This window comes from Vulpes lagopus, chromosome 8, assembly GCF_018345385.1.
Source record: "Vulpes lagopus strain Blue_001 chromosome 8, ASM1834538v1, whole genome shotgun sequence".
In the NCBI taxonomy this organism is placed as follows: domain Eukaryota; kingdom Metazoa; phylum Chordata; class Mammalia; order Carnivora; family Canidae; genus Vulpes; species Vulpes lagopus.
The window spans coordinates 85,536,919-85,564,079 of NC_054831.1; the positions used below are offsets into that span (position 1 = coordinate 85,536,919).

The 27,161-nt window shown below is 38.5% G+C and overlaps 2 protein-coding genes across 2 annotated transcripts; both read left to right on the forward strand.

Moving 5' to 3' along the window:
* The first annotated feature begins 564 nt into the window (after positions 1–564).
* Positions 565–7,530, forward strand: LOC121497188 (protocadherin beta-3-like). The gene has a single exon (XM_041766470.1). The coding sequence runs from the start codon at positions 803–805 to the stop codon at positions 3,158–3,160; it is 2,358 nt and encodes a 785-aa protein (XP_041622404.1). The 5' UTR covers positions 565–802; the 3' UTR covers positions 3,161–7,530.
* Positions 7,531–10,632: 3,102 nt separating this feature from the next.
* On the forward strand, positions 10,633–19,167 carry LOC121497187 (protocadherin beta-4). Its single transcript, XM_041766469.1, has one exon. It carries the CDS (start codon positions 14,564–14,566, stop codon positions 16,949–16,951), a length of 2,388 nt encoding a protein of 795 aa, XP_041622403.1. The 5' UTR covers positions 10,633–14,563; the 3' UTR covers positions 16,952–19,167.
* The last annotated feature ends 7,994 nt before the right edge of the window (positions 19,168–27,161 follow it).

Below are 27,161 nucleotides of genomic sequence, written 5' to 3' on the forward strand. Positions count from 1 at the left end.
ATGCACATTTTACAAAATCTAGAAAATAAGAGAAAAACACAAGTAGGCTATGAAGCACATCATTTAGAGCAAAATCTTTTAAAGTTTATGTGTGATAATTACAGAAGGGCAGGAAGAGTTGCCCTAGCAGCGAAATCTATAAATCCAGCAAAAACATGTAAATGAGGACTCTACCAGAGACAGTGGTTGTTTTTTTAAGGGCACATTTCATTTTCCCAGGTTGTGTTTGCTTAACTCATATAACACAAGAACCTCCTTCAGTAGCGTTAAATGGGTTTGATAAGAGGAGTGAGTGATTAAAAAATCAAATATAGAAATATATACAATCTTTTAAAAATTATTTATTTATTTATTCATGAAAGACACAGAGAGAGAGAGAGAGAGAGAGAGAGGCAGAGATATAGGCAGAGGGAAAAGCAGGCTCCACGCAGGGAGCCCGATGTGGGACCCGATCCCGGGACCCCTCATGGATAAGTAAAATCTTGAAACAAACAAACAAAAAAAATTCAAAACACATGCTCTGCTCCAAAACTCCTTCTCTAAGTTTTTAAGTTACCAGCGAACGCTTGGTGGCGCTGTTGACTAAGAAGGCGAATTAACCACCGGCATTGTGCGCAGGCTCTAAGGCACCGATCCGGTTCGGGAAACTAGGGATTGTGAGCCTGGGCATACTTTTAAGCAAGCAAATATGAGCAAATCTGGAAAGGATTATTCGCTAGACGTTCTTCCAGGGTTGAAAGGCACAAGACTGCGTTTGTTGGCACTGCCGGAGGCTTAGCTTGACAATATATCCGGGAAGAACATGGCCGAAAGCGCAATGGAGGCCAGAGGCGACAGCTTTCTTAGACAAAGGCAAGTTCTATTTCTCTTTGTTTTTCTGGGTGTGTCTCTGGCTGAGTCTGAGTCAAGACGCTACTCTGTGGTTGAGGAAACGGAGAGGGGCTTTTTAATAGCCAACCTAGCAAAGGATCTAGGGCTAGGGGTGGGGGAACTGGCTGTGAGGGGAGCCCAGGTTGTGTCTAAAGGGAACAGACAGCATATTCAGCTCAACCCTCAGAACGGCGATCTGCTCCTGCATGAGAGATTGGACCGGGAAGAGCTATGCGGCCCCACGGAGCCCTGTGTACTGCATTTTCAGATATTACTGCAAAACCCTTTGCAGTTTATTACAAACGAGCTTCAGGTCATAGACGTAAATGACCATTCCCCGGTATTCTTTGAACATGAAATGCAGCTGAAACTCTTAGAAAACACGCCACCAGGGACCATAATTCCTTTGGGAAATGCTGAGGACTTGGATGTGGGAAGAAACAGTCTCCAAAACTACACGATCACTCCTAATTCCCATTTCCACGTTCTCACACGCAGTCGTAGGGATGGAAGAAAGTATCCACAACTAGTGCTGGACAAAGCGCTGGACCGTGAGGAGCAGCCAGAGCTCATTTTGACTCTCACCGCGTTGGATGGTGGCTCTCCACCCCGGTCGGGGATCGCCCAGGTTCACATTGTGGTCTTAGACATAAACGACAACGCCCCAGAATTTACACAGTCACTCTATGAGGTTCAAGTTCTAGAGAACAGCCCCATTAACTCTGTTCTTGTCACCGTCTCAGCTTCTGATTTAGATACAGGAAATTTGGGGACAGTTTCATACGCATTTTTTCATGCTTCTGAAGAAATTCGCAAAACTTTTCAGCTAAATCCAATTACTGGTGATATCCAGCTAGTCAAACATTTGAATTATGAGGTTATGAATACCTATGAAGTGGACATAGAAGCCAAGGATGGCGGAGGCCTTTCAGGAAAAACAACAGTAATAGTTCAGGTGGTTGATGTGAACGACAACCCACCAGAACTGACCTTGTCCTCAATAGCCAGCCCTATCCCTGAGAACTCACCAGAGACTGTGGTGGCTGTTTTCAGTGTTTCTGATCCAGACTCCGGAGACAATGGCAGAATTACGTGTTCCATTGAGAGCAATCTCCCTTTCAACCTCAAACCATCAGAAGAGAATTTCTATACCTTGGTAACAAAAGGGGCGCTGGACAGAGAGAGCCAGGCGGAGTACAACATCACCATCACCGTCAGTGACTTGGGGACCCCCAGGCTGCAAACCCAGCACACCATCACCGTGACGGTCTCCGACGTCAACGACAACGCCCCCGCCTTCAGCCAGACCACCTACACCCTGCGCGTCCGCGAGAACAACAGCCCCGCCCTGCACATCGGCACCGTGAGCGCCACCGACAGGGACGCGGGCGCCAACGCCCAGGTCACCTACTCGCTGCTGCCGCCCCGGGACCCGCAGCTGCCGCTCGCCTCGCTGGTGTCCATCAACGCGGACAACGGGCAGCTGTTCGCGCTCAGGTCCCTGGATTACGAGGCGCTGCAGGCCTTCGAGGTCCGCGTGGGCGCGGCCGACCGCGGCTCGCCCGCGCTGAGCAGCCAGGCGCTGGTGCGCGTGCTGGTGCTGGACGACAACGACAACGCGCCCTTCGTGCTGTACCCGCTGCAGAACGGCTCTGCGCCCTGCACCGAGCTGGTGCCGCGGGCGGCCGAGGCGGGCTACCTGGTGACCAAGGTGGTGGCGGTGGACGGCGACTCGGGCCAGAACGCCTGGCTGTCGTTCCAGCTGCTCAAGGCCACGGAGCCCGGGCTGTTCGGCGTGTGGGCGCACAACGGCGAGGTGCGCACGGCCCGGCTGCTGAGCGAGCGCGACGCCGTCAGGCACAGGCTGCTGGTGCTGGTCAAGGACAATGGCGAGCCGCCGCTGTCGGCCAGCGTCACGCTGCACGTGCTGCTGGTGGACGGCTTCTCGCAGCCCTACCTGCCGCTGCCGGACGTGGCGGCGGCCGAGGCCCGGGCCGACCCGCTCACCGTCTACCTGGTCATCGCCTTGGCGTCCGTGTCGTCGCTCTTCCTGTGCTCGGCGCTGGCGTTCGTGGCGGTGCGGCTGTGCAGGAGGAGCGGGGCGGCGTCGGGGGGTGGCTGCGCGGTGCCCGAGGGCCACTTCCCGGGCCACCTGGTGGACGTCAGCGGCGCGGGGACCCTGTCCCAGAGCTACCAGTACGAGGTGTGTCTGACGGGGGGTACTGGGACCAGCGAGTTCAAGTTCCTCAAGCCCATTATTCCCAGTGGTCTGTTTCAGGATACTGAGTGAGACTAAAGCAAAGCTCTACTTTTATGGATAGTTTAGGTTTCATTTACACAACAGTAAAAAAAAATAGTTGTTTGGCTGTGGTTGTTTTCTTTTGAAATCAAGAATCTTTCGTTGATACAACATTTTGCTTATATGTTGATTTTACTTTGTGCTGTTTGTAATCCTTGCATATTCTTTTTTCATCTGCTTTCTGTCCTATAAGGCAGTCTTAATGCCTCTTTCTCTTTTTCTAATAGGTGAGCAAAAATACATTCATTTTGTTTTAATGATTTCAAACAGGTTTACTTTAAGGAACTCATCTTAAATTCTACATCCAAAGAAATGTAGAGTTCCAAACCAGTAATCTTGTAATTTACCCTGTTGAATACAGTCACATCTTGTTCTTTACAATATACTTAAAGCAGCTTTGTAGTTAATGAAGTTTGTGGATATACAAAAATGTGTCTTCTTTAAGATGTACCTTCTTTAAGGTACAACATGTTTTTAGGGACATAGTAGTCAAATGAAAGTAATACATTTAGTTTACTTTCTGTTTTGACATTTGCAATTAATATTTAATACTATATTGATTTACATTGACAAAAATGCACACAAAATATAGGCTATGAGGCATATTACTCTTTGATTTGCTTAGTGTATTCTTATGATGACTGAAGAAAAATAATTAAGCCTAGAGCATTTTGAACAATAGATTGTGCCTTTTCATTTTGCATGAAAATGTTGTTAGTGAGGCATCGGATACGACAATTTAGTTTGTAAATTCTGAGACCTAAATGTTATCAATCCAAGAGTCATTTTTTAAAATTTATTCATTTATTTGACAGAGAGAGTGGGGAGAAGGCCAAAGGGAGAAGGAGAGAGAGAGAGAATCTCAAGCAGACTCTGTGCTTAGCAGGGAGCTGGAGGCCCAGCTCCATCTCCGGATGCTGAGATCATAACCTCATCGGAAACCAAGAGTCCTGTGCTCAACCGACTGAGCCACCCAGGCGTCCCAACCTAAGAGTCATTTTTTTTGTTTAATTTCAAGAAAGCACATGCATATATGAATTCTAAATGCTTTACGGTAAATGTGGTGTCCCATCCAATCCTGCTTTTAAAATTAATATCTAGGAGTGCCTGAGTGGCCCAGTCAGTTAAGCCACTGACTGCTGGTTTTAGGTCAGGTCTTGATCTCAGGGTCATGAAATCAAGCCCCACCTCCATGCTCAGAGTCTTCTTGGAGTTCTCTCTTCCTCTCTCTCTGCCTCTCCCCCACTATCTTTCCCTCTCTCAAAATAAATAAATCTTTTAAGAAAAATAATTTTAATACCTACTTGGCATTTAGATGGTGATATATGAGGGAAATACATATGTATTTTTTGTTTGTTTGTTTACCATCTTGGTTCCCTCCTCCTGATTTCAACCTGACATTACTCAGGATTATATATGGTCCTTCTGGGATAAACTTTGTCCATCCACATCAGCATTCACCCCCTATAATGTAAAGTAAAAGATGTATAAGAAGAGGTAGTTCTAAAGAAGAGGTAGTTCTAAAGAAGAGAGAGGAATATCATTGTGAAAATCTAAATTAGCTACACCTATGAATAAAATCTAGAAGCAACCAAAACATCACAGTTTATAGCTATTTTGGATGAAAAAGAGAAACTTATATTTAAGTGACAAATTAGGGATTCATGAGTGGCTCAGCGGTTCAGCGCCTGCCTTCTGCCCAGGGCGTGATCCTGGAGTCCCGGGATGGAGTCCCACATCGGGCTCCCTGCATGGAGCCTGCTTCTCCCTCTGCCTGTGTCTCTGCCTCTCTCTCTGTGTGTCTCTCATGAATAAATAAAATCTTAAAAAAAATAAGTGACAAATTATTTAGTCCCCAATTAGAGACGTTGATTAGGAAAAAAAATCAATTTTCTCCTCAGAGGCATTTTCTCTTCCAGAGAGATAGAACTTTCCAAGAACTGAAAATTGGTGACTAGAAGAGAGTAAAGTGAAGTTTCTCAATTATTTTGAAAATTCCAAAAGAGAAAAAGAATTTAAGATGGAACTTTCCTTTAATCATACATTAAAGTGTAGTTATAAATGCTGTCATTTTGTACAACTGAGAATCAAATGCATGAGTCCTTAATAATCAGAGGAAAGAGAATATTTCCTTTCACTGAGGAAGCTCTTTATAGAGATGTTTGAATCTGGCTCTTTTAGTCAGATCTTTTTTCTTCTTTTCATATTTAGCTGAATTTTCATTAAGAGAAGAAAAAGGCAAAGGCTCAAGACTTCTCTTTATTTGGCTGGCTTAGTACTGGTAGTGTCAGAGCTAGGGAAATATACCATTGTGTAAGGTATAGAAGACAGGTTCTTTGTTTGTGTGTTTGTTTTTGTTTTTAGCCAATATGGTATATGATCTGGGACTAAAGTTGGAGAGGTTGTAAGCTGATGATTCATTTAGACCTGGAAGACAAAAGAATAGATACTAGTAATAACTTAGTTGGTAGATCCATTGGATTTACATATTGTTGAGAAAGTGAACAGAATTTAGTAAAGCCAGAAAAGATCCTCTGTACTAAATTCGAAGATCAGAAACAATTACACCTTAATCTTGTTTCAAAGTTGCTTTTATTTCTGGGCTGTTGGAAACCTTTTACTCTTTCATCTGAAGATAATGTTCAAAAACGACCTTATCTGGATATTAAGTAGAGGACAAAGAGGGTACCATAGGTATAGTCCTATCTATTGTGGCTACTTTCTGGAATTCCTATACTGAAAGTCTGGTACAAGGTGAAAGGGATGACTTCCAATGCTAATGATAATTTTTAGTAGTCTTCTATGAGGACTAATAAGTTCATTACTGTGAATTATTTCCAAATTGATCTCTAATATTCTAATTCTCAAAAAGTAAAGGAAATTAAAATGGCCCCTCCCCCCAAATACACTAAATAACCTGACTAGACTCTATGGAAATTATCAGTAGAGTCTGTTTCTCATTTATTCAGAATTGCATCTCCAGCATTATAACACAATGCCTCACACATAGTACATGCTTCAATAACATTTGTTGAATGAGTAATTTTTAAAAAATATTTGAGAAGTCAATGAATTTTTCAAGAACTTGTTTACTTGGAACTTATCTGTACAGTGAAATTCAGAAGAACTAGCTACATTCAGAAAGGGCTGGGGCTAAAGAATTCTGATCTCCATAGAGCCAACATATTATTTCCTGGTCTTCCTTCATTTGTTGAGATTTCTGGAAACTAAGAGAATTGTAAAATAATGTGTTAATCTCTCTTTGGGTTCCAGTTGTGCTTGTTCACATCTTTGATTTCAGGGATAAAGAAAAAGTGAAATACAAATGATTTATAAAAGCAGTGTCAACTTCTCAGACCTTCTCTTCATCAAATTAGCTTCCTGAAGTCAGTATTTGAATTCTCTGGCCTCTAATTGGTTATTCTATTGAACTTTGGTTAGCCTTCCTGGTATCAAAATTAAGTGAAATTTGCAAGATCTGAAAATCTTTGAATAAACTTAAAATAGCCAAGCATGAATTTAGTTTCAAAATGTAATTCTGGATAGTGTGCACTCTCATTTTTCCTCTTTGAAAACACATACATTCATTAATAATTGAAATATTTCCTTGACATTTACAATCTATTTTTTAACACTTCAAGAAAAGAAATGAAAATTTCAAACTTCTAATTAAGTTCATTTAAATCTAAACTATATTCAAACATCAGTTATTAAAACTACCGAAGCATATAAGCTAGTGTAATTTTAGAAATAATTTTTTAAAAATTGTGCTTTACTTATTCATGAGAGACACACAGAGAGAGGCAGACATAGGCAGAGGGAGAAGCAGGCTCCCTGCAAGGAGCCTGATGTGGGGTTCAATCCTAGGCCAAAGGCACATGCTCAACCTCTGAGGCACCCAGGCACCCAAGCTAGCATAATTTTTATAAATCTTCCTTAATCCTTAAATATGACTTCCTTGTAAATGAAGACTTTTAAAAAAAAAAGTCAAAGTTTTCTGCCATATCCCACTACTTTTGTTCTTTATTTATTCTTCCTTTTTAGAGTAGATTGCTATATATTTTAAAGCTAGAAATCTGTTAGTTGTAATTCAGAGTTATTTTTATGTCTAATATGAATATTCTTAGCCAATAGTTTGGTTGAACATAGATTATTAAATTTAAACTCATTTTCCTTCTGTTCTTTTGGTATCCAACACTGTTGTGAAAAAGTATGAAATCAGTATAGTTGTCATTCTTTTATCCGTAAACTTCTTTATTTTTTATTTTTTTATTTTAAAATATTTTATTTATTTATTCATGAGAGACACCGAGAGAGAGGCAGAGACACAGGCAGAGGGAGAAGTAGGCTCCATGCAGGGGAGCCCAATGTGGGACTTGATCCCGGGACTCCAAGATCACGCCCTGGGCCAAAGGCAGGCGCTAAACCACTGAGCCACCCAGGAATCCCCAATTCTTTATGTTTTTAAAGTAATTTCTATACCTAGCATGGAGCTCTAACTCACCACCCAAAATCAAGAGTTGCATGCTCTACAGTGTTGCACATGGTAGTGCTAGATGACCAAGGAAACTTGCTGCAAATATTTATGCTCTGAGCTGGTGCCACATAGAACACGGTGGTAATCTGGATGGCAATGTGAGTTAGAACTCAGGATCTTTATAATAATGATGCAAAGCTTCATAGTACTTGATGTTTAGCATGTGGGCTCACAACCTGTAAGTATGGAGCAGTGAAGCATATCTAGGCTCTAGACTGATAGTCACAGCCAGGCACAAGCTATTGTTATTAAGAACTAGAAGCCACCTCTATTTGACATGGTCTAGGACCTTTCCCAGCCTGAACCTCCTCATTCACTGTCATTCACTGAACCTCCTCAGACGTGTACTCATCTGATAGAGTCTCTGTCCTCATGATCACTGAATTGACTCAGCCATCTTCTTCTTCAATTCTCTGCTCCTGTTCAATGATGTTCAGTTGTGGAGGATGAACAGGGAACCTTCAGTGGACTACTGCTCATAATGCCATTTTTTTTGAGCCTTTGGGAGATGTCAACATCATTGGGACTTAGTTGCAGAACTATTAATGTGAGAGGTTTCTGACTGGAATGTCAGAGACAAATGGGTTCAGATTTCTGAAGTCAGTTGTCTCCAGCTAATATAGATTGTCTATGAGGAAGAGCTTTGATGAGAAATTCAACTTCTAAAACAATTGGCAGTTCATAAAAAATTAAAATTATGTTGTCTAAATATTGTCATTTTGAAGTGGGGTTTCTTTGTGCCTAAATTTTTTATCTCTGGGGAAGTGGATTTTTTTCATCTTAGATGTCTTATCCTATTCAAGCAGATTTAATCAGTAATCAAAAACTTCCCATAAAGAAAGTTCCTAGATGAGAATTCTACTGAATGCTTAAAAAACTAACACCAGTCCTTCACAAATCCAATTATAAAAAGAGGAGCAGGGGTCATTTCCCAATTCATTCTATGGGCTCTGTATTATCCTGATGCTAAAAACAAAGATAATACAAGTAAACTATATACCATATCCCTTATGAATATAGATGCAAAAATTATAAACAAAATAGCAAACTGACTCCAGCAGCATATAGAAGGAATTATACAGCATGATCAAGTAGAATTTATCCCAGAAATTCAAAGTTGGTTTAAAATATGAAAACCAGGGGTGCCTGGGTGGCTCAGTGGTTGAGCATCTGCCTTCAGCTCAGGGCATGATCTCAGGGTCCTGGGATTGAGTCCCTCATCGAGCTCCCCTCAGGGAGCTTGCCTCTCTATCTGCCTACATCTCTGCCTCTCTCTGTGTGTCTCTCATGAATAAGTAAATAAAATCTTTAAAAACTAAAGTGTTGTTTTTTAAAAAATAAAATAAAATATGAAAATCAATTAGTATGATACACCTTATTAACAAAAAGGAAAAATGATACAATCATCTCAATTTACACAGAAAAAGCACTTAACAGAATTCAACACCTTTCATGATGAAAACACTCAATAAACTAGGAAGAATAGGGAATGTCCTCAACTTGATAAAGGGCAATAATAAGAACTCAAACCCACAGCTAACTTCATATTTAATGGTAAAAGACTTTCTCCCAAAGATGAGGAACAAACAATGATGTTTCCTCCCACTACTTTATTTAATATTGTACTGGAAATCTAGCCAGGGCAATTAGGCAAGAAAAAGAAAATAAATCAGATTGGAAATTAAGAATTACAAGTATTAAAAAAAGAATTAAAAGTATTTTTGTGGATGACATGATCTTGTATAAAGAACATCCTAAGGAGGGGCGCCTGAGTGGCTGGGTTGGTTGAATGTTCAACTCTTGATTTCAGCTCAGGTCATGCTCTCAGGGTCCTGGGATGGAACCCCACACTGGCCTCCTGACTCAGCGAGGAATCTGTTTCCTCTCTCTCTCTCTCTCTGCCCCTTTTCTACCCTCCTACTTCCCATGCCCACTCTCTAAATAAATAAATAATCTTTAAAAATCAAATGTGTTTCTTTTTTTAAAAAGATTTTATTTATTTATTCATGAGAGAGAGAGAGAGAGAGAGAGGCAGAGACACAGGCAGAGGGAGAAGCAGGCTCCATGCAGGGAGCCTGATGTAGGACTTGATCCAGGATCACAACCTGAGCCAAAGGCAGACACTTAACCGCTGAGCCACCCAGGTGTCCCTCAAATGTATTTCTGTACATTAGCATTGGACAATTCAAAAAAGAAATCAAAACCATTTATGATAGCATCAAAAAGAATAAAATGCTTAGGAACAAATTTAACAAAATAAGTACAAGAATAAAATGCATCAAAAAGAATAAAATGCTTAGGAACAAATTTAACAAAATAAGTACAAGACTTTACACTGAGCACAACAGGGAAATTAAAGAAGACCTAAGCAAATGGAAAGTGTTCACTGATTGAAAGATTCAATATTATTGAGATGGTGATACCTCTCAAATTGGTCTACAGACTCAGTGCAATCCCTATCAAAATCCCAGCTGGTTTTGTTTTGGGGTTTTGGTTTTGTTTTGTTTTTGCAGAAATTGGCAAATTGACCCTAAAATTCATAAGAAAATGCAAGGGACCCAGAAGAGACAAAACAATCTTGAAAAAGAACAACAGAGTTGGAGGACTCATACTTCCTGAGTTTAAAGATGTATTATTAGTCAGACAGTAGATATTTGAACATCCTGATACATTAAACATACCAATACTATCTTTTTATTTGGTATGTACTATAAGGAATTATTAGAAATTATCTTAGATTCTATCATGAATTTCTCAAGCCAAAATTGAATTATTCAGATATCTACTTTCTAAAGTCGTGTTTCAATAAATGTGATTTTATTTATTTGAGAGAGAGAGTGCACATGTGACTGTGAGGTGGGGAGGGGCAGAGGGAGAGAGAGAGAGAGGGAAAGAGAATCTTAAGCAGACTGCACACTCAGTGCAGAGCCCAATGCCAGGCTCGATCTCATGACCCTGAGATCATGACCTGAGTCAAAATCAAGAGTTAGTCACTTAACCAACTGAGCCACCCAGGCATCCCAATAAATGTGATTTTAAAAAATAACTTATAGGTTTAGTTTGGAATTTTAACTGATATCATTTTGTTTTTACCAGTGAGCAGTATTGTTTGCTTTAAAGTTATTTCACTCAAATGGCCAGCCTGATATATCTAATTTATCTATCCAGTAGAAAAATCTCAAAAATTTATAAGACTTCCTAACAAAATTCATAAACCATCAATATTAACCAATTATTAACATTAGCTTAATATTTTGAAATAATACTATTGATTATATATATTTATATTATTTATAGTATATATACTATATATAAGTGTGATTTAAGGAACTAAAAATACTAGTTACAATCTAATTCCTATTTCACCAATTAATCTTTTTTAACAATTAATGTTTAATTTCTGCTCTACTCTCCCCCTTCAAGTTAAGAACAAAATAGCCCTCAAGTCATCCTGAAGTTTAAAAAACATTCTCTCACTTTTTTTTAAACAAGTGAGAGTATTCAAAACTCCAGAGTATGGATTTTGCATTTTGAACTTTTGGTCTACTGGTGTTCAAATTCCTTTGAAATGATTTTGATCTTTCCTTCAAAGAAATTCGAAGTTCTTGCTTATACTTTGCTAGGGAAGAATTAAAACTATTCCTTCTCTCTTTGTATATTCAACATAGAAAAAATGCTTCAAATGTCGTATTTCAGGTCTGATGAAATTTGTGTAAATTTTGTAGTATGAATCCTTCAGAATGGATAATGTAACCTTCCTGACTAGAATAGAATGGTTTTTCAGTGATAATCTTTGATATCATTAACTCCTCCTCTGTGCAGGTAAAATATAATAGATTTTTTTTCTAGGTTTAGCAATTTATTTGGGGGAATAATCTCTTAGGTCATCTTACTTGCTTTTAACTTTACACCCTAATAACATTTCAAAAGATCTATACATAGATATCTTTTTCTCCAATAATCAAGGCTACAGAGAATTCATTATATATCTATAAATATATATATTCATTATATATAAAAATATATATATCACTCTTATTTTTTTTTTACCTTGACCTCAACAAAACACTATTAGTTTCTCTTCCAATTTCTAAGTTTTGTAATACCTTAGGAAGACAGACCATTTTTTTTTCTTAATTTATTTATTTATGATAGTCACAGAGAGAGAGAGAGAGAGAGAGAGAGAGAGAGAGAGGCAGAGAGAGAAGCAGGCTCCATGCACCGGGAGCCCGATGTGGGACTCGATCCCGGGTCTCCAGGATCGCGCCCTGGGCCAAAGGCAGGCGCCAAACAGCTGCGCCACCCAGGGATCCCCAAGACAGACCATTTTAAAGATTCTTATATTACTTGCAAAGTTGAACACATATATCACCCATGATATCTCTGTAACCAAGGCAAGGCTGAAGAATGAATCTAAATTATCTAAAAAGTTGTTCGCTTCTCCAATCCCACTTATGTGAGTAAGAGAATACATTCTGGAGCCACACTCTTTTTAACAGTTTGAATCCTAGCTCTGCCATTTCATATGGTGTTTGATTATGGGCAGGTTATTTAAACTCTCTGTGCCTCAATTTCTTTAAAAAATGTGGCTAATAAGAGTGCCTACTTCATAGGGTGGTTGGGGGATAAAATGAATTTATATGTGTAAATGCTTATAATATCTAGCATATAGAGGCACCTATGTGTTAATATTATCTAAATTTCACTTGCTTTGGATTGACAAAAGGAATGAAAAGAGATGATTTGCGACACTGTTTCAATGTTAACATATAGAAAGAAGTAAACAAAATATAGTTTGAGTTTTGTTCTGAACACTTTAACTTGAATCTAATTAGAGCTTGGTTATTATAAACAGTTTGCTTTTTGTTTTGCCCAAGATATTTGTTTTCCACTTATATCTAAAATAATATTCTTATCTTTTGCTCTTTTCAGTGTTTTATTATTTTTATTTCACTTAATGGCCCTATATATTGTATCTCCTCTGATTTGCCTTAATAGGAAGGAATTCTAAAGTGTATTGTTATTATTACTGCCATTGCTATGTCTCTTATAGGAGTTAATTAATAGAACCAGAATCAAAGTAAATTTAACTGAATCATACTTAGCATGTTCTCTGCGAATTCTGTTTATTTTCAGACATGTTAATGGCTGAATGTATGATCTGGCAATAATCTTCTTATATAAATAGAAACACAATCATTAGAGTGGATTAATTTATTTATTCATCTGATATTTGTGAATGACTACCATAATCTAAGCTCTTTCAAAAATATTTTTCTAATACTTTCTGTCCCTCAGACTCTAAGATTATTAACTGCCTTTAAAATAATTCATTCAACATGAACTATAAATTATTAAGTAATCAAATAAAATGGCAAGATATTTAAGGAGGGGAAACCTTGTATGTGCAAAGATAAATGGTACTCCAAACAATGTACTAATTGCAACCAAACCTGGTTAACTGAATCTCAGTTAAATTATTATATTGACAATCACAATAGCTGCACACTGCGCTGGAGTTTCATTTTATAAATAAGTCTCTTCTCTTTATGATATATGAATAGACAAGGCCTGAGACCCCTTTGTTCACAGGTTAAAATGCTTTTTAAAAATTTTTATTTATTCATGAGAGACAGAGAGAGACAGAGAGAGAGAGAGAGGCAGAGACACAGGCAGAGGGAGGAGCAAGCTCCATGCAGGGAGCCTGATGTGGGCTTCAATCCCAGGTCTCCAGGATCACGCCCTGGGCTGAAGGGAGCACTAAACCGCTGAGCCATAAAATGCTTTAAAATCAGGGCTTCTTATTTCCCCTCAAGTCAGCTGGTTGAAGAATATGGTATCTGGTATAAAAAGCATAAAAAGTGGTAAGAAGCAAACTTATTATAAAATATAAGTATCTAACTAAATAAGCTTAAGCTTAAGGCCTTTATCTTAAAAAATTTATATTTACTCACTTAACTTTGTCTATATATTATTCTGATAATAGTCAAGTAATCAAGTCCTATAATCCTTTGAGCTTCAGTTTCCTTATCTGTAAAACCCCTTTGATCTCCTCCCCAGGTCTAAGAATCTGACTCTAATACTGTTTGATTTCCTTCTAAATTTAATGTGGGTTCACAATGTAAAAGGACTCAACAAAGTGAAATGCTTCTTCATTCAACAATACTACTATTTGTGTAGCAGTATAGGAACAAAGAAACTTCCCTTTGAAAAAATAGTCTCCTTGAGACCATGTGATACCAAACACCTTTAAAAACTTTTGCATCATCATAAATTCCTCACATACTTGGGAATAAACAAATATTAACTATTATGAATTATAATTTTATAAGGACTTATCTCACCTGGTTAGATTATGTAAAGGGGAAATGGAGTAAAGTCCCGCTGATTAGAGTGTGGGGAGACCAGGTTATCCTCTTGCTTTGTGCCTATAATTACTCTATCTTATGCAGTATAATGAAGTAATCTTATAGATTATGCAATTTAATGGAATTAAAAACTTTGTAAAAGTTCTATGCACTTTTAAAAATAGCTTACATTTGGACACTTCCAAAATATGCTTTGACATGAGAATTTAAATTTCTCAGTCGAGACGCAGGGTGGCGCTGCAGGCTAAGACTGAATCAAGAGCCCTAAAAAGCTCGCGTATTCCTTTGTTGCAAAGAGAAAAAATACACGCATGAAGCTTTGCTAGCCGTGCTGGATTACTAGCGAGTTTGGGCTGCGACACACTAAACGAATTTACGATTAAAGGCAACTTTGTGAGGACTCTACCAAACAAGAAATCAGAATTTTATACCTCCAGTCTTTTTCTGGCTCCCAGGAGGGATTGGATATAAAAGCACCAAGTCTCCAACATGGAGACACTAGAGAGAATTCAACCAAACAGGCAAGTGATGGCCTTTATTTTGATGGTGTTCTTGTCTCAGGCTCGCGCCGAGCCTATTCGTTATTCTGTGATGGAAGAAACAGAGAGTGGCTCCTTTGTAGCCCATCTGACAGAGGATCTGGGCTTGGGGATGGGGGAACTGGCAGCCAGGTCGGCCCGGGTGGTGTCTGACGATGACAAGCAGCGCTTGCAGCTGGATCGTCAGACTGGAGATTTGCTTTTGAGGGAGAAACTAGACCGGGAAGAGCTATGTGGCCCTGTTGAACCGTGTGTACTGCATTTCCAAGTATTTCTAGAAACTCCAGTTCAGTTTTTTGAAGGAGAATTATCAATCCAGGACGTAAATGACCACTCCCCAGTATTCCCGACTAGGGAAATGCTCTTGAAAATACCGGAAAACAGCCCGCCAGGGACTCTCTTTCCGTTGAAATTGGCTCAGGATTTGGATGTGGGCAGCAATGGTCTTCAAAAATACACGATCAGCCCCAATTCTCATTTTCATGTTCTAACCCGAAATCATAGTGAGGGCAAGAAATACCCAGATTTGGTGCAGGACAAAGCACTGGATCGAGAAGAGCAGCCTGAGTTCAGCTTAACCCTCATGGCACTGGATGGTGGGTCTCCACCTAGGTCTGGCACCACTGCAGTGAGAATCCTGATTATGGACGTCAATGACAATGCTCCAGAGTTTGTGCACTCCCCATATGAGGTGCAGGTCTTGGAAAACAGCTCCTTAGACTCCCCAGTACTTAGTGTCTCGGCTAGAGATGCAGATGCTGGAAACTTCGGGAGTGTTTCCTATGGCTTGTTCCAAGCATCAGATGAAATTAAGCAAACTTTCTCAATAAATGAAGTCACAGGAGAAATCCGACTGACAAAGAAACTGGATTTTGAACAAATTAAATCTTACCACGTGGAAATTGAGGCTGTTGATGGAGGAGGCCTTTCTGGAAAAGGCACTGTAGTCATATATGTGGTGGATATGAATGACAACGCCCCTGAACTTACCATATCTTCAGTCACCAGCTCTATCCCAGAAAATGCTCCTGAGACTGTAGTGTCTGTCTTCAGAATTCGAGATAGAGACTCTGGAGACAATGGAAAGATGATTTGCTCTATTCCCGAAAATCTGCCTTTCCTTCTGAAACCGACTTTCAAGAATTTCTACACCCTGGTAACAGAGAGCCCCCTCGACAGAGAGAGCCAGGCGGAGTACAACATCACCATCACCGTCAGTGACTTGGGGACCCCCAGGCTGCAAACCCAGCACACCATCACCGTGACGGTCTCCGACGTCAACGACAACGCCCCCGCCTTCAGCCAGACCACCTACACCCTGCGCGTCCGCGAGAACAACAGCCCCGCCCTGCACATCGGCACCGTGAGCGCCACCGACAGGGACGCGGGCGCCAACGCCCAGGTCACCTACTCGCTGCTGCCGCCCCGGGACCCGCAGCTGCCGCTCGCCTCGCTGGTGTCCATCAACGCGGACAACGGGCAGCTGTTCGCGCTCAGGTCCCTGGATTACGAGGCGCTGCAGGCCTTCGAGGTCCGCGTGGGCGCGGCCGACCGCGGCTCGCCCGCGCTGAGCAGCCAGGCGCTGGTGCGCGTGCTGGTGCTGGACGACAACGACAACGCGCCCTTCGTGCTGTACCCGCTGCAGAACGGCTCTGCGCCCTGCACCGAGCTGGTGCCGCGGGCGGCCGAGGCGGGCTACCTGGTGACCAAGGTGGTGGCGGTGGACGGCGACTCGGGCCAGAACGCCTGGCTGTCGTTCCAGCTGCTCAAGGCCACGGAGCCCGGGCTGTTCGGCGTGTGGGCGCACAACGGCGAGGTGCGCACGGCCCGGCTGCTGAGCGAGCGCGACGCCGTCAGGCACAGGCTGCTGGTGCTGGTCAAGGACAATGGCGAGCCGCCGCTGTCGGCCAGCGTCACGCTGCACGTGCTGCTGGTGGACGGCTTCTCGCAGCCCTACCTGCCGCTGCCGGACGTGGCGGCGGCCGAGGCCCGGGCCGACCCGCTCACCGTCTACCTGGTCATCGCCTTGGCGTCCGTGTCGTCGCTCTTCCTGTGCTCGGCGCTGGCGTTCGTGGCGGTGCGGCTGTGCAGGAGGAGCGGGGCGGCGTCGGGGGGTGGCTGCGCGGTGCCCGAGGGCCACTTCCCGGGCCACCTGGTGGACGTCAGCGGCGCGGGGACCCTGTCCCAGAGCTACCAGTATGATGTCTGTCTGACCGGAGTCCCTAGAACTGGTGAGTTCAAATTTCTGAAACCGATATTTCCCAACCTCTTGATTGAGGACAGTGAGAGAGAAATTAAAGAAAACTCCAACTGCAGGAATAGCTTCGTATTCAGTTAAAGATTGTATCTGGTCAAAGTCAGCCTCTCCTTAATTTTGGTAAACATCTCATTGCCATGCCTTTCCTTTAATAAATTTTGTTGTCTAAATATGTATATCTCTATTCCAAAACTACGCATATCCCTGATTGTGCTAAAATTTCCTCCTTTGATTAATATTCATTGGACTCGTATTTTCAGTTACACTGGTTATGGAGTATGTATATTCTCCATATTTGACCTTTTCTTAATGATTAATCTTTCCATAACTATAATTACTCAAGTAGTGTAAGAAAAAACTTTATTTAAATCAACTTCTTAATGTCTTAAAGCTTTTATGTATTCGTGCATTTCTCTATATTTGTGATGCTTGTCTTTATCTTCGGAGTGTTGGAAATTCTTTTAGCTACCTGGGCCTTGTTGACTGTTCTCCAGGTTATGTCCCTGAAAATCCATGAGCATCTAACTTAACTTAATTGTTTCTCTGAAATTGTACATAAACATGCACTTTAATTAAAATATTAATACACTAAAATTGTGACTTCCTATTGTGAACACCATACATACTAGAGTTAAAAAAATTTTTTTTGATTGTTACTTACCTATCACCTTGTGTGTGTTCCATATGTACTAATATTAGATTTTAAAAATTATTCTCATTTATAAGTAATAATTGAGGAGAAAAATCTATAATTTGGCATCATGCTCACTAAACAAACCTAAGTCACTGCTTGGTAAGATCCTTTAAAACAATTTCAGAGCCTTAAATAAGCCTTAAATCCTTTCAAAGGATTCAAGGACATCATATACTTCCTTGTCCTTCATTTTGCCCAATAAATAGAAGTTCATGTGTAATTTAATGTATATGTTTCTTTTGGTTTTCTTGCAGCTTCTCTCCATCTTTCGAAAGGGTCACAGAATTTCTTCTGAGTTTCAGTTATTCTTTTCAGGTCTATTCAAGTTATTGGGTGATAGGAAATTTTCATTTTAAATTACTTTGCAGACATAAACATCCTTTATCAACAAAATAATGTTTTATTTTTGATGTCGAAGTTATCTTCTGTTCAATGTACTTTGAGGTATTTAATGTAAGCTTATCAATTCTGCTAAATTTTCATTTATAAGAAATAAGCATTATTTTGTCATTTTGGACAATAAGAATAGAAATAGGAATTAAATAAGAAGTGAACTTATCGGAAGTATAATTGTTTTACGTTGTATTAAATAAGCAAAGTCAGCTAATCATGTGGTTTCCAACTAAATTTATATGGATATAAGTGTAAAACCTCTTAGTTGAACTTTTGGCATAATGTGAGCAATTAAAGGGCTTGCTTTTTAATCTAAATATTTATTTTTAATCTGAAGGGTCATCCTACTAGAATTTAATTATTTATACTTATCCCTGAATACTTTTTGTTCTTAAGGGTATAATGACATAAAAAGGAAAATTACTGGTTAAGTTATTCCTGAAACATAACATTTAGCTTTCATCTAGCCTAAAAATTGAAATGAGAAAGTGATAAAAATGAGAACAAAATTAAACACAAGTACATATAGACATAAATATGGTAGTAAACTTTAATGACTACTCCATTTACTGGTTATTTAAATGAATAGCTTTTATGTATGGTGATGAGAAATGTGATTGAAGTTTTCACCAGTATATTTCAACATTATCAAAATCCAAGTTCCTTCTTTTCTGTTTATGTCAGTAAAGTCCAATTTGTATAATTGCCCAAATGAGACTGGCCAAATAAACACCCAGAACCCACCTTTATGAATTTATGTGTAAATCTGTGAATTACTTTGTGTATTATTTTATGGATTACTGTGTGTATTCATAAAGCACAGATAATTCTTTACAATAATGCATGGATCATTCTGTATACCAGACTTGGTGTAGAATGGATCAACATTTTGAAATTCAATGATTTTCTAAGTAAGATGATTTCAAAGATTTTTTTTAGTAGTAAATGTGATCAAATAATTTCTGCAAATTGAATACCTTATGAAAAATAAGCCAACTTTATTGTTGCAAAAACAAAAATAAACAATGAAGGCCAAAGATCTTGATAATAATGCTCATTTCAATCCTATGTTTTCTCACATGCTTCTGTTATATGTGCATTTTTCCTGTTTTACTAAGAAATAATTGAAATACATACTGTGTAAATTTAAGGTGTACAGAATGATGCTTTGAATTAAATATATTGTGAAGTGACTACCACACACAATAGGTTCAGCTAATATCCTTCTTTATTACAATTTCTTTGTTTTTTTTGGCCACAGAGCATAGTAAGTTGAACATATGCTGTTTGGGGGCAGAAATTTTACTGAAGGCATTGTATAGGCCCACATCACTTCAAAAACCCCCTCTTCCTTTACTACTGAAAATTACAAAATACAGATTTTAAACAATCTGAGGTTAAAAGTTATGTACTGGGCAGCCCTGGTGGCTCAGTGGTTTAGCGCCGCCTTCAGCCCAGGGCATGATCCTGAAGACCTGGGATTGAGTCCCATGTCAGGCTCCCTGCATGGAGCCTGCTTCTCCCTCTGCTTATGTCTCTGCCTCTCACTCTTTCTGTGTGTCTCTCATGAATAAATAAATAAAATCTTAAAAAAACAAAATAAAAGTTATATACTTATTTGGTGGAAGTCTGCTTCTAAAGGTAGAATGGATGGATTACCTAACAGCAGAAACACACATAAAAACTTATTAAAATTCAGAAATTATCTGTTTGAAGCAACAGATAGCAGATGATATAATAAGAACTCAAAGAGCCAAGATTTCTTGGAGTTGTGAACTGACTTCTATAGTCAATTTGCCCTGCAGAAGTTTGCTAGCTCTTAGAACAGACAGAAGGCTCCTGCTAGGGCTAGAACAATAGCTAACTTGAGTAGCCATTGGCAGACTGGAAGATGAAAGCTCATAGCTACTTTTCCCCCTCCAAGACACTTGTCAAATTCAGGGATATTCCAGGGAAGAAAACTAAAAGCCTAAGTAAAACATCTCTGAACAGCAGAGTCAGTTTTGATAGTCTTGATACATGAAGACTAGGGTTTAGAACCTGCCATGGTAAGAGACCGTGGAAAATACACTAAGTTCTCAACTGATCATCCTGGAGTGTTAGGTGCTTATCAGGACTGCAGAGCACCTTGACTATACATGGTGCCTGTTTGGATTAAGGAAATTTGATTAGACATGACTCTATCAAGTTAATGGAGGAAAAGGTGAACTCTTTGTGGAAGAAGATAATATCACCTAGATCCTGGACAGCTTTTTACATAGATATTCAGCATTCAATAAAAAATACTCCTAAGTACACATACAGAAAACTGGTTGACACATGAATAAAACCTGGAGAAGATAATAGACAATACAAATGACCCAAAGAAGAAATAGACACTAAAATTTACTGACAGTGATGTAAAATAAGTATGACTAATAAGTTACAAATAAGGGATAAAGAAAATAAATAAAGGAGAATTTCACCAGAGAATTGAAATTAAAATGGAAATTAAATAGAACTGAAAATATAATAATCTGAAATTAAAAACTATTTAAATAGTTTATGACTTAGTAGACATAAAGGAACACAGGATTAGTGAAAGCAAGATAGGCCAATATAAAATATCCAAATAGAAGCATAGGAAAAAAAAGGTGAAAAATACAGAAAAGAACATTAGTGACATGTGAGACATAATGAAAAATGAACACACATATGGTTGTAATCCTAAAAGGAGAGGCGATAGATACTAGGAATAAAGAATAAGAAATGTTTGAAGAGATAATGACCAAGAATTTTCCAAAATTCATGAAAATCCTTTACTATTCAAGATGCTTGAGGAAATCCATTCAAGAGAAATAAAATACAAAGTACATCTAGACATATCATAGGAAAGATGCTGAAGACCAGAGTCAAGGAGATGCTTATATTACCAGAAAATATATCCTTCAAAAATAAGGTTTTCAAACAAGTAAAAACCAAGAGAATTAATCACAATCACATCTGCACTAAAAGAAATACTTTCAGTAGAATTCATTGGGCAGAGGGAGAAGTCCTAAAGGAATCAGACTTGCAGCAAGAAATGAAGAGGGTAAATATAGATTAATAGTAACCATACAAGGCAAAAATAGTAGTTTCTTAAAGGATTTAAAATATATACAAAATTTAAATTCATGACAATAATTGAAAACGAAGATGGTATGGATACAGTTAGTGAGGTGTTTTTTTTTTTTTTAAAGATTTTATTTATGTATTCAAGAGAGACAGAGAGAGAGAGAGAGAGGCAGAGACACAGGCAGAGGGAGAAGCAGGCTCCATGCAGGGAGTCCAATGTGGGACTTGATCCCAGGTCTCCAGGATCAGGCCCTGGGCTGAAGGCGGTGCTAAACCACTGAGCCACCCAGGCTGCCCAGTGAGGTTTTTTAAATAAAGATATTATTTATTTATTTGAGAGAGAGAGCATGAGCAGTGGGAGGGGCAGAGGGAGAAGCAGACTCCCTGCTGAGCGAGGAGCTCAATTCAGGCTCCCAGGATCTTGACCTGAGCTGAAGGAAGACGCTTAACTGACTGAGCCACTCAGTTGCCCCTGGTTAATGAGTTCTAAGCATTATTATGGAAGTTGTAAAATTTAAAATATTTGTATTAGACTCTTATAGATCAAAGATTCATGTTTAATCTGTAGGATAATTACTACAAGATTAACTAAAAAACTAACTGAAGGAAAATGAAAAATAATAAATGTCTGAATAATCCAAAAAAGAATGAAAGTTTACGGACAAATAGAAAAAAAAGATGATAAATATAAATGGAGAATTATCAAATATTACAGTAATTGTTATTAGATTAACTAATAATCACATTAAGCAACCAAAAATTCTCACACTAGGTTTAAGAAAAGTTCAACTATTGTATATGCTGTCATAATAATGTGTGTTTGTGTGAGATAGAATAAAAAGATTGAGAGCTAAAATAATAAGGACACCCAGGTAACTCATTTGGTTAAATGTCTGCCTTCAACTCAGGTCATAATCTCAGGGTCCTGGGATCGAGCCCCACATTGGGCTTTCTGCTTAGTGGCAAGTCTGCTTCTCCCTCTTCCTCTCCCTCTATGATCTCTCTCAAATAAGCAAATAAAATATTTTTTTCTTTCAAAAATTTTCAGCTTTATTGAGATATATCATTGACATTGTGTAAGTTGAAGGTACACAGAGTGATGATTTGACACAAATAGATGTTGAGAAATAATGACCACAATAAAGTTCCTCAACACGTACATTATGTTACATAATTTCTGGGATTTTTTTTCTGGTGAGAATATTTAAGTATCTGATACAGTATTAACTGTTGTCACCATGCTGTGCATTGGATCCCCAGAACTCATTCATCTTAAAACTGGAAATTTGTACCCTTTGACCAACATCTCCCCATTTATCCACCTCATTCTACTCTCTGTTTCTACTTTTTCAGCTTCGACATATAAGAGATACCATACAGTTCTTGTCTTATTTATCTCACTTAGCATGATGCCCTCAAAATCCATCCACATTGTCACAAATGTCAGAGTCTCCTTCTTTATCATGGCTGAATAATATTCCCTTGCATACCATATCTTTAATTTAAAAATATTTTATTTACTTATTCATGAGAGACACAGAGAGAGGCAGAGACACAGGCAGGCAGAGGGAGAAGCAGGCTCCTTTTAGGGAGCCTAAAGTGGGACTCCATCCCAGGACCCTGGGATCATAACCTGAGCCAAAGGCAGATGCTCAACCACTGAGCCACCCAGGTGTCTCTAAAATAGAGAAAGCACAAAGAAAGGAATTGATATTGGTACAAAAATATCCCGTTGGAAAGAAAGGGAAGATGGAGATCCCAGTGTCAGTGCTGGGGAAATGGTTTGAGGGCAGGATTTTTAGGTTTCAGGTTGTGTTGATTAAATAAAATCTTAAAAAAAAGAAAGTTAAAAAAACAGGAAAAGATATAATACAGACCTAACCAAAATAAACCTAGTGTAGCTGTACTCATATAGAACGAAGGAAACCTTGAGGAAAGATGCATTATAGGCAGAGAAAAAAGAGATGTTTCATAATGATAAAGAAGTAAATCTACCAGCATTTTGTCAGTTCTAAGACTGAATATATGCCCATATGATACAAAATACTTAAGTTAAACTGAGAGAATATAAATAGATAAATCCAATCATAGTAGACTTACTATAACTCTTGATTCCTGATAGAATAAGAAGACATATATACACAAACATACAAACACCAAGAATACTAAAAATCTGAGCAACACAATAATCATATTGGAATAGTGACATACACAGCACACTGGAGAATACACATTATTTTTATGTGCATATGAACTATATCAAAATTATCCATATTCTAGGTAAAAAACAAGCCTCAAAAATTTTAAGAGAATTGAAATGACTCAGAGTATGCTTTTTGATAGTGGAATTTAGACAGAATTAAAAATATAACAAGGAGGCACCTTGATGACTCAGTCAGTTAAGTGTCCAAGTCTAGATCTCAGCTCAGGTCTTGATCTCACAGTGGTGAGTTCAAGCCCTGTGTTGGGCTCCACACTGGATGTGGAGCCTACTTGAAGTAAAATGAAATGAAATTAAAAATAAAAATATAAAAAATAAAAAAATAACAAGGAATCCCCAAATACTACAAAAGGAAATAATATAATACATGGGTCAAAGAAAATATCATAGCAGAAATTTCCATATATATTTTGAACTGGGTAAAAATTAAGATTTGCTACATAAAAACAGGACTTAGAAGGAAATTTAAAAACTTTAAATCTACATGTTAAGAAAGATCAAAAATAAATAATCCAAGATTCCTCTGAAGAAGCTAGAAAAAGAACAAATCAAATACAAATAAAGAAGGAAAAAACATATATATAAACAAATAGATGACAAAAATACAATACAGAAAATCAGTAAAATTAAAGTTGCCTCTTTGTAATGATTCATAAAAATAAAAAATTCATAATGGGGTGCCTGGGTGGCTCACTTGGTTAAGGATCAGATTCTTGGTTTTGGTTCAGGTCATGATCTCAGGGTCCTGGGATCCAGCTTCACCACATCAGGCTTGTGCTTAGCCCCAAGTCTGCTTCAGATTCTTTCTCTCTCTCTCTCTCTCTCTCCCTCCCCACTACAACTGCCCTCTCTCTATCTCTCTCTCAAATAAATATATAAAATCTTTAAAAGAAAACCTCTTAGTAAAGCTAATCAAGAAGGAAAAAAACACCAATTAGCAATATCAAGAATAAAAAAGGAACATCACTACCAATCCCACAGATATTAAAAAAATAAAAAGGGATATGATAAACAACTTTGTGCCAATAAATCTGACAATTTATGTAAAATGGAAAACATCTTTGAAAAACACAATATACTAAAATTGAAGCAAGAAGAAATATAAAATCTGATTAGGCATATATATTAAGTAAATTAAACTTGTTATTAAAGAAACCTTGCCACTCCAATACACACTAGTGAATTCTTCCAAAATACTTACAGAAAAACTAACACTAGTTTTTGCAGACTCTTTCAGACAATAGAAAAATAGGAAATATTTCCCAAATCATTTGAGTGCCAGCATAACTTCAATGGGTTATGACATCCAAACCTGAGTAAGACATGAGAGGAAAAGCACAGGACTATCTCTTTTATAAACACAGATGGGAAAATTCTAAACAAAGCATTGGCAAATAAAATTCAGAAATATATAAAAAGGAAATAGTAGATTATGAGAAAAATGTGTTAAAGATGCAAATCCAGTTTAATATTTGAAAATTAAAATAATCACATGAACAGATAAAGAAAAAAATAATATGATAATCTCAATGGATACAAAAAAAGTCTTTTAATGAAATTCAGCACATGTTCATGGTAAAGTATTTAGCAAACTGAAGATAGAAGGGAACATTCAGACTGTATTTTAAAACCCACAGGAAGGCAGCCCAGGTGGCTCAAGAGGTTTAGCGCCGCCTTCAGCCCAGGGCCTGATCCTGGAGACCTGGGATCCAGTCCCACATCGGGCTCCCCGCATGGAGCCTGCTTCTCCCTTTGCCTGTGTCTCTGCCTCTCTTTCTGTCTCTTTTGAATAAATAAAATATTTAAAAATAAATAAATAAAATAAAACCCACAGGAAAAATTATCTTTAACAGTAAATTATTGAAGTGTCCCTTAGTTATCAAGAATAAGACAAGGATGCCTGCCTTTGCTATTTCACTTCAGTATTATACCATAGGTCCTAACCAGTGAAATAAGGTAAAGAAAAAATAAAAGTGGAGATTGAAATTGAGAGGGAGATTTCAGTGATTGAAAGGGGAGAAAGAAAATGTCTCTTTTTAAATTATATGCTTGTATATAAACAAAGTCATAAAGAATCTATTGACAATTAGGATTAATAAATGAAATTAGCAGTTCCACTGGATATAAGGTAGCATACAGATATAAATTGTATTTTCAATAACAATAAAAATCATAAAATGTAAGATTTTCAATATCATTTACAATAGTTTTTAAAATCAAATATCTGGAAACAAATCTAATAATATGTGTAAGACATACTGAAAAACTATAAAATATTGAGAAAAGTTAAAAATCTAAAATAGAGGCATATATAACTTTCAGTAGTTGGAAGACTCAGTGTTGGGAACATGTCAGTTCTCCGATTGACTTACCTCACTCAGCATAATTCCCTCCAGTTCCATCCTCGTCGAAGCAAATGGTAAGTATTCATCATATCTAATGGCTGAGTAATATTCCATTGCATATATATATATATATATATATATATATATATATATATATATATATCACATTTATCCATTCATCTTTCGATGGACACTGAGGCTCCTTCCACAGTTTGGCACTTGTGGACATTGCTACTATAAACATTGGGGTGCAGGTGTCCTGGCTTTTCGCTGCATCTGTATCTTTGGGGTAAATCCCCAGTAGTGCAATTGCTGGGAGTGCAATTGCTGGGTCTTAGGGTAGCTCTATTTTTAATTCTTTGAGGAACTTCCACACAGTTTTCCAGAGTGATGGTACCAGTTCACATTACCACCAATGGTGCAAGAGGGTTCCCCTTTCTCCACATCCTCTCCATCATTTGTTGTTTCCTGTCTTGTTAGTTTTCACCATTCTCCATGTCATTTCTTTCCAATCAATCTATAGATGGAATAAAATCCTAAACAAAATTTCAGCAGATTTCTTTGTGAAAATCTACAAGCCAAATCTAAAGTCTATATAGAAATACAAAGGAACAATACAAACCCAAACCATCTTGAAGAAAATGAATAAAAGTGAAGGACTTCTTTCTGTGCTGGTGCTCATGGTGGTGGCAGCAGGTGTGCTCTCAACAAGCAGAGCGACTGGACCTGTACCTACCGCAGAAATACTCCATTAGCAACCATATCATCTGCGCGGACAACCACGCGTCCACCCAAATGAACGTGGGGGGCGGTTGAGTAGGTGAGAAGCAGGTTCAACAGCCAGTTTAGCACCTACTTTAGCTGTGGGGCCATTTCACAAGTTGAGTGAGTCAGATGCTCCATCCTCAGACTCGCCAAGCCAACATCATTTCTACCAACTGACCAGAGAGGATCAGGATATAGGGTATTTGTCATACATAAATAGTAACTCCCCTACAAAGGACTTACCACTATCATATAGTATAGTAAAGCTCATCATAAAGATACAGTTATGGGGATCCTGGGTGGCTCAGCAGGCTTAGTGCCTGCCTTTGGCTCATGGGTGTGATTCCTGGAGGACCTGGATTCAAGGATAACATGTCAGGATCCTGCACTGAAAGCCTGGCTTCTCCTTCTGCCTGTGTCTCTGCCTCTCTTCTGTCTCTTTTGAATAAATAAATATTTAAAAATAAATAAATAAAATAAAACCCACAGGAAAAATTATCTATAAACAGTAAACTATTGAAGTGTCCCTTAGTTATCAAGAATACTACAAGAATCCTGCCTTTGCTATTTCACTTCAGTATTATACCATAGGTCCTAACCAGTGAAATAAGGTAAAGAAAAAATAAAAGTGGAGATTGAAATTGAGAGGGAGATTTCAGTGATTGAAAGGGGAGAAAGAAAATGTCTCTTTTTAAATTATATGCTTGTATATAAACAAAGTCATAAAGAATCTATTGACAATTAGGATTAATAAATGAAATTAGCAGTTCCACTGGATAT